The following is a 20320-nucleotide window of genomic DNA, read 5'->3' as shown; positions in this document are numbered from 1 at the left end:
TATTATCGCATATTGCATATTTACCTCATATTGTGCAGCCCTAATCTGCTAGTTATTTTCTTTATTGTTTTGTCTGTAAAAAGCAAGAATACAGGGGAAATTGACAACCACAATATCCCAGTGCTCAAGATGACATCTTTAAATTCTGTTTTATCCAAAAGCAGTCTACAACTATACATTTTTACAATGATATAATACAGAGAAAAGCAGCAAATCCTCACATTTGAAAAGCTGAAACTAGCTAATGTGACTCATCGATTAATCGGTTATTGAAATAGTTGCAGATTAATGTCTGATCGTTTCAGCTCTAGTCCAAAGCATCCCATTGGTTTTTCATCTTTTATTGTGAGAGTGAAAACCTCTGGTGAATGCACTGTACTCTTGTTTTCAATAGCCAGGAGAAATGCTGGATCCTTGCTGTGCTGTGATGTGCAGAGCTGAGCTCAGCTGCTGAGGGATGAGAGGGATCTCGGGTCAGAGCCTGAATCCAGTGATGAGGCAGCAGAGAGGCTGGTTAGAAGATGCTGTGCTGTAGCAAAGCATGCTGGAGTTGTCCAGTGTGAGTTTGCAAAGTGTTAAACAGCACAGCCAGTAAGCGATGACGCAAGAGAGACACAGTTCACACTCCTTGACAATGACTTCTCAAACTGTTGTTGTGAGTTGGAGTGGGGAAATTCCATTGTTTTTTAAAGTGAAATAGTTTTGATATTGACCCGGCAACATTTGAATCTATATTGTGTAATATACAGCTATCTGAAATTAACACAATTTCTTGTTTTTTTGTGTTGTTGTAATGTTACAGCACACGTTAGGTACACAAAATAATGTCAATACCTCATGGAAATGGACTCTGAGGTGGACTCTGAGGTTGGTCATTTTAGGTAGTGTAAGCTATAAAAAAGATCTGTACTTTGATATGTCTGATTAGTTTAAGCATTTTTGACTTAATTATGATAGTGGGCAGTTGAAAGGTGACAAGATATGAGGGAAGAGAGAGGAGGGATGATATGCAACACAGGTTCCATGGCCAGACCCGCTGACATTGTGATTATATGGTCAACGTCTTAAACACCCCAATATGTGTAATTTGAAACAACCATGATACAACATGCATTGGTGAAACAAAAAAAGGAAAAAAACATGGATAAACATGGCATTTAAACACAAACAAACCGCTCTGACAAAGAGGAACAGTGGTCACAATTTGTATGTAATACAATAAAGGTTTAAAAAAAGGGGGAGTCCAAGGCATTCTTCTGGAAAAATATAAAAAGCCTTTATTCAAATGGCAGTTTCATGATGAAATGCTAAAAACAATGCTGGTACATGTTCAGATTGCGTAACAACCCATGCGTAGCGGCACAAACAGCCTTCTTTCAATACGTAGCAGGTTGGAAAACCTGTTAATTTACAGGCAAACTACTGTACTACATCTCATATTTGTAGGAGTGTTACTTCAGGGTTAAACAATAATGTTCTTCTATCTATCCACCCCTAAATATTCTATATGTGCTCATTCATGAGCGGTTCCTCTCTCGATCTCTCTATCAGGATGGACTGTGAAGGAAATCCTGCACACTGTGGACACTATGTCTCACCGGGTTTCACTTCGCTTTTTTTTTTTTTTTGTTTGTTCATGGCAGTTTCAAATCAGGAAATGTGTGTTTCTTCATAAGCACATAAAAAAAGGCACAGTTTTGGTGAGTGGATCGAAGGTAGCTGAACACCTAATGTTCTACTGTTGAACATGATATAAGCATATGGTAACAGGTGTGAGGACAGCTGTGGACGTGGGGCCTCTGTCGTTCAATACTCCTAAAGTGGCAGGGAGATGATCCGGATTGAGTTACATCTGATTTCCTGTGGGCTAATGACATCTGTTAACCGTCGTGGCTGCTGGTGGGCCATTGAGTGGTGGGGTATAGGGTGTCAAAAAGACACATGGATTTTGATAAATGACTTGCCCTGTGGTTAAAACATTCAAACTCAGATAGAAGTCGTGTTTAAAGTTTCCTTCTGTCACTTTTCCTGGCTTGGAGCCATGGTGTGTTTGTGCGTGCCTCCCTCTGACAGGAAGCTGAGTCGTGATGGTGCTGATAGCAGTAAGACCCATTAAGTCTGGAGACATATGATAGTATGAGACACACAGTGGGGGCATCCCTTTGGTCTGCTTTCCTCTTCTTGTCATGCACACCACACACCACTCTGTGTTTCCTGTGTTTCTTATGAGGGACTTATGGGGGGGAAAGCATAAGGGAGAAGCCACCCACCGCTAGTGGATTGACTTGATAATAATGATGATAATAGGGATAATTGTAGACTATCTGGCTGAGCAGCATGCCTGGTGGGAGTCATGATAATCATGAGTAAAATGATAGATTTGGCTATTTGAGGGGGCGATTAATCAGAAAGAAGCATTGCAACTGCAGTTTTAGAGCAGGATTCAATCTGAGGAATGCTTGGCCAATGATTCCAGAAATGCTGACAGGAACACACCATATGCACACACAGCAAGTGCAGGCCTGCCGTAGACAGCATGACGTGACAAAAAGGGGCCAACCTCTTTCTATAGGGAGGGGATGCTAAAAGGTTTTCCCTGTGGAAGAACCCACAATGAGACTTCTTATCTTGGGCTGCAACTAATGATTATTTTCATTATCGATTAATCTGTCTTTTATTTTCTCGAGTAATCGATTAGTTGTTTGGTCCATAATATGTCAGAACATGGTGAAAAATGTCGATCTGTGTCTCCCAAAGCCCAAAGATGATGTCCTCAAATGTCTTGTTTTGTCCACATCTCAAAGATATTCAGTTAACTGTCATAGAGGAGTAAAGAAACCAGGAAATATTCACATTTAAGCAGCTGGAATCAGAGAATTTAGACTATTTTTTCTTTAAAAAATACTCAAACCGATTAATGAATTATCAAAATAGTTGGCGATTAATTTAATAGTTGACAACTAATCGATTAATCGGTCGTTGTGGTCTTAGCTGAATGACTTATTTCTAAGAAACTTATGAGCACATCTCTGGTAAACACAAAATTTAAAGTAGTGCTTTTGTGTGATTCTTTGTGGAGAAACTCAGTTTTACAGATCTGTAGATTAAATCAACTAATCGATAAATCGACAAAATCGTATGAATGTTAGTCGACTAAGAATTTCTTTGGTCAAGGACAGCCCTGTGTAATATAATTATAATGTCACAGGAACATAAAACCGCACTTTGACAGCTGATGATTTTCAAATTAAATGACTAATTGAATTCTAACAGCATTACTGACAGATTAGAGGTGTGTTTGACAGCTCATAAATACTTGAAGTAATGGGTTCACACACAAAGCTGCTTCATCAAATGTTATTTCATTTGGATTAATGATGAAATGATTTTGGCCCTCTGGCTTTTCTCCTTGTCTTTTGAATAAGAGACTTTTCTTTCTTATACAGGATGATCTAATTAGCACAGTGTGACAGCGGCTATGACAATATCATAACCATCGATCTGTGAAGGAAACAATTAATATATTCCAGTATTTTACAGCTGATATCCATCAAAGTCTGGGTAATATAACGTGATTTTTTACCTCCTAAATGGCTTTGTTGTCGTCTAGTAATATAAACTAATGAAACTAAGTTATCATCCAAAAATGTTCAACTTGATTGATGATTACTTATTGTACTAATCAGTGCTATGACTTGATCTAGTAATGCTGTAATTGATGTGCATGATATGATTTATGATATACTTTAAAAAGTATACAGTGTGCCTACTGATGTGTCATCTGCCCTGATTTATAGATGGAGTTTGTCAGTTGTAATTCCTCGGTAGCAGCTGTTTAAAGAGCGCCGTCCTCATCAGTGTTGATTACCTTTTCTAATTATATCTCATGGAAAAAAGAGAAAGAGGAATCTGGGAATTATTGGCATCAGGCATTTCTGTTCAGCCTGGGGAATGCTCTCTTAATAGCAATTGAAATGTCCGATCCCAAAGAGGAAGCATTTATTGTCATTTTGCATTTGATTTTATAGCATGTTATATGCTGACAATCAGTATGTTTACTTGCATCAGGTTACTGAGAGATATAAGGTTACACAGGGAATCAGACACCACGTAAACAGACGCTGTAGTAGCCTGGACACAGTTAAATGTGTATACATGTAGAGTTGTTCCGATACCAGTATTGGAAATGCGTCCGATACTGCCCAAAATTCGGGATCGGGTATTGGTGATTACACCAGTCTATGCACCGATCCGATATCATAATTTATTAACCCAGAAAAAAAATCACAGAGGAGTAAAGAAACCAAAAAATGTTCACATTTAAGAAGCTGGAGAATTTAGACTTTTCTTTCTTAAAAAATGACTTAAACCGACAAAATAGTTGGCGATGAATTTAATAGCTCTAATCAGATTCCACCCCGACCCTGAACTTATTATTACCTCTTTAAAGTGTATTTTTTTAGTTATTACAACACTGCATTATTACTCTATGTTGTCATAAAGATTTGACCGTCAACATGACCAAGATGATGCTGTGATTATAGTGGCTGCACTGCCAGTAAATGACTCTGGTTCTTTTTGGAAAACAACCATAACCGCACAATATGTTCTCAGAGTGAGGTGGAATTCAAATTCTTATTATTGTGCTGAAGGTATTTAGCTTAGTCTTTCATTTGAATCGTACATTTAAGATGTTCGTAAGTCCCTTATGCGTTGCTCAATACAGCAAGAGCCTGCAGTTGCAGTCGACACTGATTTGCTGCTCACATTTTATTTTAGGACAACATCATCACACTGAAAGAGTGTTGTTGAAGAATATGCCTCTCGGGGAATGCCACTATGGTCATTGTCAGAGATCTGAAGCCCCGTGTCCTGATGAGGCACACAAACCACAGAAGCTGCTTTCAAGACCAAAGCAGTCAACTTCAATAACAGCTGTTTTTACAGACTGGGTCAGATCTGTATTAGATCAAGATGGTTTTACTATGTTTCACTGAACCTTTCCTATTCAGTCTTCTTGACCTTTATCCACCAACGACCTTTGTGTCCTCTCAGCTAAAAGCATTGCAGGTATTGTTGACAGTCAGATATTTGTCCCCCTTTAAAGCCTTTGCTGGGTTGATCCATCACAAGAATTCGTCAGTCTTGTGGTTTCACTGAAAAGTCAAGACGTTGCTTCATATTAGGCTTATGACGCAAGCTGCTTTTCCTATCATTTCACCAGAATCGCCAAAAAATCCAAAGCTCCACTTTTTGTCTTCCTGACAAGAGCAGCTTTGCTTTTATGTAACAAAAGGATGCCAAGACACGAGCCTGTTAAAGAGAGTGACAGATGCTGTGACAAGCTGCTTGTCTACTAGTGCTAAAATATGGTCTGCTGCCAAGAGTTGATTACTGTTTTACTTGCTTGGTCTTTTATAGACAGGCCCTGAATGTGTGTCAGTGTGTGCAAGTAAGCAGACAGAATGTGCTTGCATGTGTGTGTATTTGCAAATATCACTTTATAAACTGTGTACTGTATGTTCTGTAATAGTATGGGTTGGTATGCTTTGAGCATTGTGCCTCAAGTGGCAATGAAAGATACAAAGGGAGGGGAGGGCATATATAAGTAGCTGTGGGTTCAGTCTGCACAAAGGGTAGGGCATATCTCTTTTGAAGTCAAGTTATGAGAAGGTTTTACAAGGTTTAAATTGCCTCGGGTACAAGTTCAATACACCCACCAAACAATCTTCCCTCAAGCAAGAAAAGGCCTTCTTGTTTGCAGCAGCAGTGTATAACATCAGAATCACATACTGTAAATCTCAGCAGTAGCCATTCTCATTTCAAAGTGATACATGTTAAAAACCAATCTGACCAAACAGGAGATGTCTGAGGTAAAAGTCATAACTCTGGCCTGTCAATTGATCCTCTGTCCCTGCTCGTACGCAGACTGACCAATCATAGCATAACATCTGCCAGCTCTGACCAGGGTCTGACAACTATCTGGCTCTGCATCATAGACTCTCATGCAATTGATTTTCTTCATTTTCAGGCTGGTTTTGTGGATTTCGAACTAGTCATGCTTAAAGGTTACTTGCCCAGAGCATGTGTAATAGTGATACTCGTTACCCGGTGAGTTTGGAAGGAGATATTAAGGCTGTGTATTGGCAAGAATCTGGCGATACAATACGTATCGTGATACAGGGGCAATGATTCAATATATTGCGATACTATGCGATAAGTAAGGCGATATATTGCAATTTTTTTTAATGTAATTTTAGGAAAACCGTCATAGTATAAAGAACACACCACCATATGCATAAAATCTGAGTAAAAACGTTTACTTTTTTATGCAATCAGAACAGTGGGATTTGCATTTGTATTTATCACAGTCCCGGTAACATCCAACATCATAGCACTACTTTCAGAGGGAACATACACTGAGAGGGCGCATCTCTTTGTAAATGAAATAAAGTATTGACTAAACTGTAAACTATTTCATAACAGTATTTTTGAGAATCAATACAGTATTACAAAACATAATATCACAATGTTCGATTTTTTTTTTTTTACATTTGCTTACAGCCCTAATATACGTTTCAAAATGTTTCTACATAAAAAGCTGTGGAGCTAACACTAGCAGAGTCCGCCAGCACATTATTAACTAGCGTTAATACTATGCTATACAAGCTACTGAAGGTTTAGCGCTGCTTTTTCTTTGTAATGATTGTAACTGTGAATAAAGACCTATCCGGCTTTACAGGAACACTGTTGTTCCTTTAATTCATTGTCTTCTGTCTCGGTTGCCAGGTGATGTGGTGGTTCACGTCTTACATTGTGATCTGTAGGCTTTAGCTTTTCATCTTTATCTTTACAACCTGTTTTCGCTGCTGAATCAGTTTGACACCCTGATATATCCTCCAAACGCATATTGTAAACCCTTCTGTCTGCTTCTCTCCCAAATCACTTTTTTGTTTTTCCAAAAAAATCGATAATATTTAAGCAGGGAATGCAGTTAGTGACAGTGTGGTCAGCTCCGACAGTTTGATGGAGTAGCAGTGGGAGGGGGGGGCGGGGCTTAGCGAAGGGTCAATTACCTGGTGGAGCTGTGAGGCGTGTCATTCCTTGTGTTGACCTGAAGCTTTCCGAAGCTTTAGTTTCTTACCTGCAGCCCCCTTTAAGCTCCACGGGCTTATGTGATTTGACACATTGCATTCATAAGGAGTAACTCAGCGCGTTCTTTTTAGACTTTAGCGTAGAAAGTGTGCGTTTGAAGAGACTTTAGGTTGTTGATGTGCGGGTGCAAGGTGGGGTACATATGTGAGATCCCTCAACAACTAATTTCCAAGTGCCGTTGATACGCACATACTGCTCTAATAAACCTGCTTAGTGGAGGATTGTGGTTGTACTGAGCAGCCTTCAGGTGTTTGTGTAGTATATGTGTGTACACCTGCACCACCCCCTTTATCAGGCTGTACTCAACTCTCTGAGTTATGTAAGGGTTAAGTATTCGGTATGTTGAGGACTATGTAGGGCCTTTTGCACAAGTTGGAATTGCGTAACAAAACTGTTAGAGAGTTCGAGAGTCAAAGAGTAAAAGTTGATAATGTGTCTGTGGCTGCTCATTGTGGAAATCAGTATATTGTGTAACATGCTTCATCAGACTTTTTTTCATGCCTTTCGCATTCCATTTATGTTCCTGCATTGTTGTGTTATTTTAAATGAAAGTGGAGCAGCTATGTGTTTAAATAAAATGGTGCTGCACTGCTGGACTTTGCTCTTTCTTTGTGTGTAAATTTGTATACTGCTCTCCCACCCATGCCTTACCCTTTCCTGGCGTACAGTTATTGTATTGACTCAGCATGTTATGTGATTGACAGGAGGGGCGGGAAACAAACTGTGGTTGAATTGCCAGACTCGCATAGAGCTTGTTGTATTCTTCAGTATGCCCCTTTAGACTGAACAGCAGACGCATGTGTGAGCATGAAATATTAAGCAGCTTTTTTTTTTCTTGGAAAGCAAACTGGTTTGGTGATTTCAGTGTTGCTGCAGAACATCAGTGATATTTGTTTTCAGATGTTTGCATAAAGCTGTCTCTCAGACTTTAAATGCTTCAAGCCTCAGTGGTTTTGACATGCTGGCGTGCCTCCATTGCGCTGGCGTTTATTGGTTTGTGGTGGTAATTAGTAACCGGGCTGTTGTAACAATGGCTATGGGGACTTAATGAACCCATGAGATTGACCACAGGGGAAGCAGTCGGGAATGTGACCCATATACTTAAGTCTTTGCCCTCTAACTCTCCCATGTTTGGCAATGTTGCAGTAAACTGAGTTTGACACTCGCACATGCAGGAATACATACAAATATATGAGCAATTTTAACACAACGCACAAACAAAAGCACACAGACACACATAGTAAACATGCTTATACACACAAAACTGCCCTTTCATCATTGATCCGCAGAGAATAAAGCAGGCATTGTGTAGAGATTGGTAGGGCCCAAATGATTTGGTAGATTAATTACAAAGAAATAGACAGTGCATTAGCTCAGCGTCGCATAGAGATGAAATGTGGGCAACAAATCGGGACACTGCCTTTGTTCTTATCATCTCTCTTCTTTTTGGAGAGGGCTACAGGCAAACACACACACACACACACACACACACACACCATCCCCAACTACCCAATATATTTGAATACTACTCCATTCCTGTGTCATGTTGATTTCCTGCTCAGTCTGACCCTTAAATCAGAGCACCATATTTATTCCACCGCCTGTATGGCTGCCAGCCTGACAAAGCCTTTACACAGCCAGCAGAGATGTGCTTCTGTAGAGAGCCAACAATAGTTTGAATGGAATCACCATGACTGACCAATTCAAACTAATCCAAGTGGGAACAATAGTGAAGTTGCTGTTGCATTTCTCATTAAGATACACTGTGTGCATGTTGGTGGAATTTTTACCAAAGGTTTTACATGAGGTTGTAGATGTTTTGATGCTAGTTTCTTTAGAACTATTTTAATCAAATAGCCTGCAAATATACTGGTGTAGTAACTATTACCCTCTGCATCCTGAACTCAAAACTTCATTAATCTATACCGTATGTGTTTCCATGTTTTGTTGCAGGCACTCTTCTGCAGAGGTCAGACGGAACTTCAGTGGGAATTATGGCTTTCAACACAGCCGAACCAGCTCCAATGCTTCGGCCACAACGTACATAACTGTGGTGAGTCCCCTTCTATGAAAAGATACGTTGGCTTCTGGAATTTAGTCATTTGTTCCCGGCAGGTATTTGTCACATTATCCAGAATATGTGTCTGTGATTGATTCACAGCCACCTAGAAAAAAAGGGTGACTGGTTATTTGTATTTGAGCTATCATGTGCCACAGCAGGCAGGATTGGTTTCAGAAAGGAAAGTAAGGGAGGCATTTTTCTATTTAAATAAAGTGAAATTGCAGCAAACTTTTCAAATGACCTTATTATGTACATAGTTAATTATGCAGATGTCTAACCCATAGACTGTATAGAAGAAGTGGACGTAGTCACTGTGACGTCACCCGTTGGTTTGTGGACTGCCGTCGAAGTTCGGCATTTTTGCCATCGCCATCTTGTTTTTTTGTAACCAGAAGTGACACGAGTGGGCGGAGCTAAGTACAACTGAATGATCCCCTGCTGGCTGTTAGAAATAATGCAAGTTTTAAGTAGTTGCCCACTGTGTCTAACATGTAATGTGGGGTTAAGAGGGTAAGCAGACTAAAATGAATGCTGTTGATATACTTCACTTAATACTCAACCTAATGTCACACCGAAGCGTGTAATAGACCCGCCTGTCCACCAGAGGATAGCAGGTCAGTGTCATGCCTACCAGCTGGGGGCAACAAAACATCTCACTTAGGTTTAGGCAACAAAACCACTTAGTTAGCTTTCGAAAAAAACGTCATGATTGGCCTTAAAATAAGTTCGTAAACTAAGGGCGTTTTCATATTAGGTACGATTGATCCTCACCGTGCCCAAGTACGATTGCCCCCCCCTCGCTGCTCAGCTTTCACATTAGTAAATTTGTTCCGTACCCGAGGACACTTGCGTCATCATCCACGTGTATTTGTTTATGTTGAGATCAGCTGTTCTGAGCATCGTAAAACACTTCATTCGAACTTGACAGATACAAAATAAAACTCACCAAAACCGTCGTCGTCAGTCTTTATCAATCAGCATGCTGCGCGCAGATACAGACATACTGTAGATATGAAACAGATTTATATTTATATATACAGATTTCGGCCGGCGTCCAAACTATACTTGCTGACTGCTAACGTTACTTGCGTTAAATAGCAGTCCACTTCCGTGTTTCGGTACGGTTGGCTTTCACACCTGATACGAACCGTACCCGAGTACACATGATCCGTGCCCGAGACCACCTTTACAAGTGTGCTCGGGCACGGATCGACAAACCGTGCCCGAGTACAGTACGGAGCGTTCACACTAATCAAACGAACTGGACTTTTGGGACAAGTGTACTCGGCTCCGGGCCCGGGTCCCTAATGTGAAAGCACCCTAAGTACAATACGTACGGAAACAACATAACAAAAATAACGTAACTAACAAAACAAAACACCGGTCTCCTGGTTAAAAGTCCTGTGTTTGTTGGATGCATCCACCTCCCCTCTCGCATGTAATAAGCAGTGTTTCTCACTTTTTATTCTATGTCACTAGCTCTGAGCGTAGCATATTCACATGGATACGTTTACATTGCAGTCAGTACAGACTACATGGCGTACAAATGACACGCCAAAAACAGAAACAGCATTCTAATTGCAAGCTTTCGCCTTGCGCATTATCGTGTCATTCACACGCCTTTTCGTGCGACCGGCCTGTAATACTCGTGATGTGATGCTAGTTGAGGAGACATTCTGACAAGAAGGTCAGGGGAGCGGTTTCCTCTAATACTGCACTCACAAGGCTTTAGTGGTTATGCTGAGACCACCAAAGGGCTGTACGCATTATCTTCTTCACATCCTCTATGCTGTCATTAATGCTGAGGATGTCTGACTCAGTTGCGGTGTGGAGCCTCGAAGATTATAATTTGTATCATAAAAATTTCTGCCACAACATAAGTCGCTGCTTTTGCAGCTGCATTTCTGCAAAAGAGCTGAGGTTTTTTTTTTTTAGGAAGAATCTTTCTTCCTCTTACAATAGATGAGATGAGAACTTAGTCATGGCTTAACATGCTTTTGTTAAAACCGGGCTGACACTGCCTGTTCTTTGGTTTAGAAAACCTAGTGTCCCTTAATTTCTGCAGAGAATTGAATAATGAATGCCATTAGACGGGTTGTTTTCTTGCCTCTTTAATTGAAGCCTAGCAGACAGTTAGAGTGATTCCTGCTCTCTCTCGAGCAAGGAGACAGAATGATGCACAGTAATCCTTTGCAGGGATTTGTTCCCACTGCACTGCTAGTCTCTCTGTGGTACCCTCTGAACTTCTGTCTCTGCCTCCCAGATTCATCTATTCCTCTGTCAGTCTTCCTGCTTTTTCTCTATTTCTGTCTTTCCCTCACATTTCTTCTCTCTCTGCCGCCTTACATCTCTCTCATTTAAAGTTTTCTAAAGCTCTCAGGCGCTAAGTCTCCCGACATATCTGTGTGCATGACTAACTGAGCTGAGGCCCTTTGATACTTACCCAGTGATGATCCTTGAGCTCGTCAGCTGACAGGGTTTGAGGAGGAGTACTTCGACCGTCCATACCACCCCAGTTTGTAGCATGCAACACGGTTAATCTCTAACCTGCTTGGGAAATGGGTCAGAGCCTTGGCCACCGATAGACACTGGATGGGGCCTGCTTACCTTGCAGCTTACACAGGCAAATCTTTAATATGGCCGGATTTGGGATGCGGGAGAGGGGTTTTAATACTATAATCTCTGGGATGATAGTTTCCCATTATTCAGCAGTCGCGTCTAGCACACGGATGAGGGAGGGATGTTTGTTGAGAGGAGGGAGGGATGTTTGTTGCTGCAGTTGTGACGAGGATCACTTTGTTGTCCCTCTCTATTACTCTCCTGCTATATTTAGTGCCTAATATGAGGAATGTTGACTGATCGGTGTTGTAGGCTTCATGTGCAAATTGAGAGATTAAGAGGAAAAGCCGCATGTTTTTTTTTTTTTAATGTAAAGACCTTTTTTTGTTTTTTTTCAAAACCGTTCAGCCGTAGTCTTAAGTACTGTATTATTTCTTTTTTTTTAATTCGTTAGTATAAAACTCTTAAACCGACAACTGATTTCAAGCTATGAACGCAATATTGATATATCATCACCTTTTGATAGGGTTAACTTGTTTTTTTGTTTTTTAATTTAATACAGGCACAATACACATAACAAATACAACAATATGATGACATGACAATATGACCTCACAAAAAATAAAAAAATAAAGGAAACACTTAGACAAAAGGAAAATAATAAAAATTAGGGCTGTCAATAATGCCATAATAAAGCGTTAACGCAAATTTGTTTTAACACCACTAATTTCTTTAACGCATTAACGCAACTTGTGATTTTTAGGTTTTAGTGGGCTCGGTTTTAAAACTAGAGTGAAGATAGTGAAGGTATCATATGTAACTAGAACCTAAGGAATCCATTGGTACCAACCATGTCATACTAGCTCATCGTGAAGGAGGCTAAATAATGCTGCAAACTTGCGCTAAATTTTGACGAGGAAAAACTGGCATGGCCATTTTCAAAAGGGGTCCCTTGACCTCTGACCTCAAGATATGTAAATGAAAATGGGTTCTATGGGTACCCACAAGTCTCCCCTCTACAGACATGCCCACTTTATGATAATCACATACAGTTTTTGGGCAAGTCATAGTCAAGTCAGCACACTGACACACTGACAGCTGTTGTTGCCTGTTGTGCTTGAGTTTGCCATGTTATGATTTGAGCATATATTTTATGCTAAATGCAGTACCTGTGAGGGTTTCTGGACAATATTTGTCATTTTTTTTGTGTTATTAATTGACTTCCAAATGATTGTTTCTTCCATTTCATGTTGTGTACATTTTGGTGGTTTGTAGCAATTATATTTTCCAAAATAAATGTTGCATGTGTTTTTGAGCATGTGTGCAGCGCCTCTGTGTGTGTGTATAAGCAGCATGCACGTGTGTGTCTGTAGTTTCAGTTCCTGTTACTGTTGAAACGCTGGCTGATAGAGGGACGCCTTGCTTGATGTCACTTATGTGTTGCGGTTTCCTCCTTTCAACCCTAAACTGCAAGACACTTTGCCTAAACGCTCGAAACTGCTGTCAAAACATCTTGTGGGTTCAAAACAGTCAGACTCAACTTAAACTTAAAGCCACTTTTAGTAATGCTGATTGTTTCCTCTCCGATCTACTGGAGTTTGTAGCTTCTAGGAATATGAGGATCAATTTAAAAAGGATCTGTGCACTGCGCGGTGGCTTAGTTTCAACAAAAAGCATTCAGCGTCAGTAGGTAGGTGCACACTGTAGGTTCCCATTTCCGGAGTGCGCCATTTTGTTCGCTTCCTTTTTTTATGGTTCAGTTTTCAGCCGGGTAAGTCTCCAACCTCCGTATGCACACAGTTGTCCTTTAGTGAGACTTAAGAGTGAGATTATTGGTAAACTTCATTGTCTTAAATATTGTGAGTCAGGTCGAATGTGGCTGTATTGTGCAACGTTGTTTGTCATGATTTCCTTATCATGTCTGTTTTCCGTCCCTGCTCATCTTTGCTAGTGCACATTGAGAACAGTGATGTTGGTAGATGCATGATGCATTATAAATGGATGAATCTTACTTAAATAAGGCTCCAATAGTGAGAAAAGTGGTTACAGGTAACAGTTATTGGTCTTAAAAATGTATCATTTGATCAAGGAAGCTTATTTTAGTTATTTATAGTTGCATGTGTCTGCACATAATTGTATCAGTTGTAGATTACAATGCTTCCTTCATACTGGTAAAAACAATCTCTATCCTCATATATGGTTGCACTTTTATAATCACCAATGAGTAAGCTGAAAGAAACTAGTCAATGAGAGGTAGTTTCTTGCTCGCTCCTCTCGAGACTCCACAGAGCAGCAGCTGCTGATCAGAGGCATGCATAGATTTGCATTCATTTGTTTTACGTTAGCCCTCATGCTAAACAAGAAAAAGAGGCCATGCTACCATGATTGTTTGAACTTTGAGGCAGAGAGCCAAAGAAATGCACATATGGAGCAGGATGCCGTGTTGAGGTTCACGCCTCCTCTATGGAAAGGATGAGTTGAAGGTTTTGATCTATACTGTAGACCTGTCATTTAACATAATAATGATACAGTTGTTCCATCTGGCTGCCTGTGTATTCTTTTCTTCTTGTGTTGTTGCATGCTAATACTAACCCATGTGGTACAATTTGCTCTGGAGTGCTCAGCAGAGAAAAATATCCCTTAGGGTGGATTGATGTGTAAAAACATGTCTGAAGGCAAATGGAATTTGCTCTGCTTTTAAAAGTTGAGTACAGCAGTGACTCATCTCGTTGCTGCAGTTATCTCTACCTCTTATGTGTCCACATCTGTTAGTGTGGCAGGCTTCGCTCTGTATTTTTCTTTTTTCTCTCTCTGTTTCCTGTACACACACACTTTCTCTCACATGCAATCTTTCACACACAACCTGTTTGTGATGGAAATGCTTCCTGTGTGGGGACAGTGTGTACCAACAAAAGCTTAAATATTCTTTTTGGATAAAGCTAATTTTCACTCTGAACACTGCATCGTTTCTCTGGAGATACTTTGAGAAAACAGTTTCCTTTCAGTAGTGATTATTTAGGAAATCTTTCAGTATGATATTATGGTTTATTTCCAAGCTTTTTGTATACATCAGCCAGAGCCTGGCTGCCGACTGTAATCATGTTGGAGGTCTGCCCAGTTTGCTGCCACTTTTCACAGAAACACCTGCTCCATGCAGGTTCCCAGGTCCCTTTTTTGTGGAGCCAGCCATGTGTTATCTCATCGGTTGTGCTCTCTTTCTAATGATGAAAAGTGTGTCTGTTCTTCGCCTTTAAGCTCCAGTGGGACTTTGTCTCGTTGTGTGCGCTGATGATTTGAACAATATGTACTGATTCCAAGTCCCAAGTAGAAATTTCAGCCCGTTTGCACTGTACATAAAAGTGATTACAGCTTTGCTTTTGATCTGCTGTAGCTCCGGAGGCTGATAGTCTAAAAATAGGTACACAGAGAAAAAATGTCCTTGCTGTCTCTTACAGGCCAGTTTGTTCCAGTTTCTATTTATGTATGTGTTCCAATATTTTGTTCCTCTACAGGTATGAGGTATTAGAAAATAGTCATGATTCAACATGTCTGGTGTCTGGTCCCACCTCCCTTTCCTATCTCTTCTTTTTCCTCAGTTCTTTTCTGCACTATGTGGACTGTACAAACTCATCAATCACCTTATAGCTTACAAAGAATGAATCTAATTGGTTGTTTGCTTGTTGTATAGTTTTGTCACCTTAGCCCTAAACCTCCTCAGACAATTCTTTCCTGGCATATTATTAATATTTACCCTCTCCACTCTGTTAGGATCCCTAAACTGTATTTTTTGCAAATATTACCTCCCATATGTTCCTCATATCATGATATTTGGTCCTATGTGTCCTAATCCCTCCATCCCTTCATTCTGCAGCCTCAGTCGTATGAAGCGGTGGAGCCGTTGGACCTTGAGGAATTCCTGACGTCACAGTTAAGAAGTGGAGACTCGGCCCTGATGCAGGAACTTGGAGACTTCCCCGACGATGACCTGCAGGTGCGGCAGGTGGAGAAGGAGTGTCGCACTGTTAGACACTCTGTGCCTGAACATGGGTGAGTCACAGGATGTCTGACCACAGAGGAAACCACACAAAAAATCCTCCCTGAAATTAAATTGGAAAGCTGTTAGACCTGTTAAAGATATAAAATAGTGAAGAAAAATTACATAAGATGTTTCACTGCATTGTGAGCACCTTGCTGTTTATTAAAAGCCACAACAAACAACAGTCTTAATGCATTCAACTACTGAATGTTTTTGGTAGATTGCTTCCAGTGAAAGTTGCACACAAAAAACAACTCACTTGCATTACAAGATGGTTCTCAAGTCCATGTTGGAAAGTTAATCTTTTGACTGTACATATGGGTTACGACAAGCTTCTTGGCAAAAAGATGAACAGAAATACATCATAAAATACATTTAATAAGAGTAAAGAAATAGGGCAAAAGATCAGAAGCATAGATAAAAGACAGTCGAATAAAGTGCTGAAATGATTTCTTCTTTTAGTCATACATCAGGTGTATAGATTTTTCAAAATGCCTTAAGCATTGTCAGTGTAAGGTTATTCTGCCAACACGTGCTATCTATTCAGAGCATTCACTCGTCCTGCACCTTGACCATGAACTACAGATTAAGATAGAAGAGGAATGTAAAGGTTTCAGCTGTCCGTGAATGTTTGCATGCTTGTCTGCGTGAGAATGTGTGTCTTCTTATCCTTTCCGTCCCTCTCTTTCTCTTTGTAGACCGGAGTTGGATCCACATGTGAGAGACTGCGTAAAGAGTTACACTCAGCCGTGGCTTTTGGTCTCGAGAAGGTAAATTGTCTCTTACAGAAACACGACAGTTACCGTCTGAGTGTGATGGAGCTGATGGTAACACATAGATGCAGATACCCTAAAATGACAAAACTGAATCTATTTTTGGAGTTTATAATTTAGAAATGGAAAAATAGATGTACTTCAAGCTGCAGTATTTTAAATAAAAACTGTACTCAAGTAAAAGTAGTGTTACTTTGCAAAAACAACTACTCAAGTAGAAGTAAAAGTAGTCATCAAAATAACTTGAATAAGAGTACAGTAAGTATTTACTGAAAAAAATACTTAAGTAGTGAGTAACTTACTGTGCGCTATTTGAGAGCCATAACGTTAACCTTAAGGGTGGGAGTCACCGGATGCCCCACGATACAATATTATCACGATACAATCTTATTGCGATTTTAAACATGTTACGATATACTGAGTATTGCGATAAAATATATTGCGATTTATTACCTTTTTTCAACTGAAAATTATGCAGTACGTCAACATCTGTGAGATACAGTTTTCACTCTGTATTGATTTTTTCCCCCACCGCTAGTTAACGTTACTCCAGCTGTAGCTTCAGCTGTGCTGCTTTGAACGGAGTCATGTGGGGGTGTGGCTGCGGTAGGAAAACGTGCCAGCAGACCTGGGACCAGGTGACCACCTGCCTCTTAACGGATCGTGAATGCATAAAATAATAAATAAATGAAAGTAGCGCGATGAATGCATCTAAATGTAACACAGTCACACAGTAACACAGTTGGATTTTTCTCCAAAAATCTACTCAAGCAAGAGTAAAAAGTGTGCTGCAATCAAACTACTCTGACAAGTACAATTTACTCAAAAAAGTTACTTGAGTACATGTAACGGAGTAAATGTAACTCGTTACTACCCACCTCTGCCAAAATCACAGACAAAATGCCCTCACCGCTGGTATCTACTGTAGGCTGGCACACTGTGCAACAGGTGCCAACTGTCTGGGAAGCAGGAAAAAGGAGGCCTGAGAGAGCCTGATAAACCTTAAACACTGGGATCTCCTGTCTGATACAATTTAGTTCTCGCTCTATCTCTCTCTCTTTCCCACACACACTCAGATGCAATACACACACACACACACACACACAAACACACACAAACACACACACACACACACACTGTGACAATTGCGTAAGGCTTCTGTTTTTGTTCCTATCTGGTTTGATTAGAAGTGCAGAGGTGTATCAGTTGTAACCATGCATGTTGTTTTTTTTTAATGTGTGTTTGGCTGTCTGGGTCTTTGACCTGGTCTGTGTTTGTGTGTGTGTGTGTGTGTGCGTGAAGATGCCAGGGCGATGGCTGGAGTGCGTATTCGGAGCGAGTCGGTCTACACAAACTCCTTCGGAAACAAATCTTTGAATCTGACGTTGAGCCAGACAACCAGCAGAAGACAGTAAGAAACACAAACACAGCCAACAACACACACACAGTCGCCTGCTGACTATTTGTTACCCAATAAAGGAGAAGTATAAGCCTTCTTCAAAAAGCCTTCTTCAGAGCCGGTGTTGTGCAGTGTGGCGTGTGGCGTGTGGCGTGCGGCGTTGCCACACTGGAACAATTCTTCACTTCTTTCCTTCTTCAGTCAGTCGTGTTAAGGTAACAAGTCTCAAGACCTGTTTTGCTGCTGTCGAGTCAGTCTACTATTGTGTATCAGCACTGGTTTATCAGATGTAATTCTACATGTGCTTGTTGTTGTTGAAACAGTTAGGCTAGGTCCCCTGGTTAGGTTCCATTAAAGTAAGAACACACTAAAGAAAATATTACAGTTCCGATACAGCTTAGTATACATCATTTGTATTAACTTCATACATTTGAAGAGTCCAAATGTAAAGGAATAATTTGAGTGAGTGAACTCTGGCAAAAAAATTGTCCAGATATACTACGAGCGATGTCGCTCTCTATTACATAGAGAGAGTGATATTGATTTATGTCAGTTACCATCAGTATCGATTTTGACCGATGAAAATAGGTTGGAGGTGGAGCAGGTGTGCAAATTTTGCATAAACAATTTTTCAAACAAGCGACACGTCACTGATTTAGCCTATTCGCTGATGAACGTGTGATTGTTTCAGTTTTTCTCAATGAAGACGTCCTAACCTGCTCTGTGCGTCAGCGAACAGGCTGAGCGGCGTGTCAAAAAGATAAAAACAGCAAGATACAACATGCTAATTATGAATTATTGAGCTTCAGAGGTGCTGGTAGGTGAAAGCCCAGCTAGCTGTTTTCACCTGCTTTCAGTCTTTATGCTTATCTAAACCAAGCTAATTGCCTCCCTGCTCCATACTTTCCACACAGACATGAGACTAGTACAGAACTTCTAACTGAAATATCAGCAAAAAAGCAAATAAGTACATTTCCTAAAATGTCAAACTCCTAAGAAGCAGAACTACAAAAAGCTTTGTCCTTGAATGCAAACATGTTGCACTTAGTTTAAGTGTCTTTTGTGAGAGGAAGGACAAAAAGTGAGAGCAGTATGGTCGTCCATACTGATCAAGGCTTGAGAGAGACGACAATACTGGATGTGAAATGTGAGGGAGCAGTGGGAGACTGGGGTGGGGGGTGCGGGGGCGCTTCAATAGTGCACACAACACAACAGTGTTTTGTTATTCCTATCACTCTCTCCACTGTGGCAGTGGCTCTTTTAAGTTTACTCAGCCTGCCTTGCACCGAACTAAAGCTGAATGTTATACACTCTACCTCTCGTTACCTCTATGTGTTTAGCCAGACAGTCGGAGAAATGTTGTGGTTAAATATGAGGTATACTTTACACATTTTTCAAATACGTCCGCATGCCTCAGTCCTTTACTTTCATCACGGATCCCTGCCTCAGTAGTCGACTGACGCTATTTCGAGCCAAGTTCCCATCCTCTCTCACTTCCCTCTCTCTAGCTCTTTTGTCTCATAATGGCAAAATCCCGAGCTCCCAGCATCAGACAGCCAATCCAAGTCCCAGTCAGCGCCACTCCCAGCCATCCCTCAGCACCAGCCAGTCTCACCAGCCCCCCTTCTGTCACCCCATCCTTGCCAATTCTGGTTAATCACCCAAACCAAAAGGCCCTTATTACCGCTGCGGGCTTCCCATGAGCAACATGCCAGGAAGAGAGTGACATGGAAGGGAAGAGAGGGAAAGAAGAGCACTATTGTCCCTCAGCGCTTAATGAGTCTCTTCTATGGTCCAGTGTGGTTTAGCAATAGCCCTGGGATCACGGTGTGATGGTCCCCTGGAGCCCCGACAGGGTGAAGCTTCACCGGGGTGGAAGCTCGGTCAGTCCTTGCCTGTGGTCTGAGAGCCTGGTTGTGAGATTGATGGATGATGGGAATGAAAGAGACAAGGAGGATGTAGCATGGCAGCAGTGAGGTTATACCCTGCCCTGGAGCTGAGTCTGAGTAGTTCCATATGGTGCCAATGCCAGCCTGAGAGACCTCCTACTGATGGGCAGAGGATGCTCTAATCAGTTAACACAGTTTAATGGCAATTTTACCTGTAAACAGGAATTATAGGTTATTCCTAGCTCCGGATATGTTAAATAACACTTACGATAATGTGCTTTTGTACTGGAATTTAAGCCACAGGCACAAGACAGTTTTAAAGATGCTCAAAATAAGTATTTGTTGCCTTTGTTTCCCTTTCCCCAGAGTCCCAAAGGAGGGAGAATTTTAAAGCTAAGATGTTTTATGTCAATGTCAGAGTTTGGATTTATTTGTATGAGGTGGTAG

The 20320-nt window shown here is 40.8% G+C and overlaps 1 protein-coding gene across 2 annotated transcripts in view; it reads left to right on the top strand.

Moving 5' to 3' along the window:
• dock8 (dedicator of cytokinesis 8) overlaps positions 1–20320 on the top strand; it is a 73558-nt gene that overhangs the window by 1519 nt on the left and 51719 nt on the right. Inside the window, exons 2-5 of one of the 2 annotated variants that reach the window (XM_037777495.1) lie at positions 9109–9208; positions 15648–15823; positions 16511–16582; positions 17888–17996. In XM_037777495.1, the coding sequence (XP_037633423.1) occupies positions 9109–9208; positions 15648–15823; positions 16511–16582; positions 17888–17996 (457 nt within the window). Of the gene's footprint in view, positions 1–9108; positions 9209–13253; positions 13548–15647; positions 15824–16510; positions 16583–17887; positions 17997–20320 lie in introns of those variants that run through there. The other variant, XM_037777496.1, reaches the window with a different exon arrangement.

The sequence above is a fragment of the Sebastes umbrosus genome, chromosome 8 (assembly GCF_015220745.1).
Source record: "Sebastes umbrosus isolate fSebUmb1 chromosome 8, fSebUmb1.pri, whole genome shotgun sequence".
NCBI classification, from domain to species: Eukaryota; Metazoa; Chordata; class Actinopteri; order Perciformes; family Sebastidae; genus Sebastes; species Sebastes umbrosus.
The sequence above is the reverse complement of the archived record's forward strand: the minus strand, read 5'-3'. Positions and strand labels throughout refer to the sequence as shown.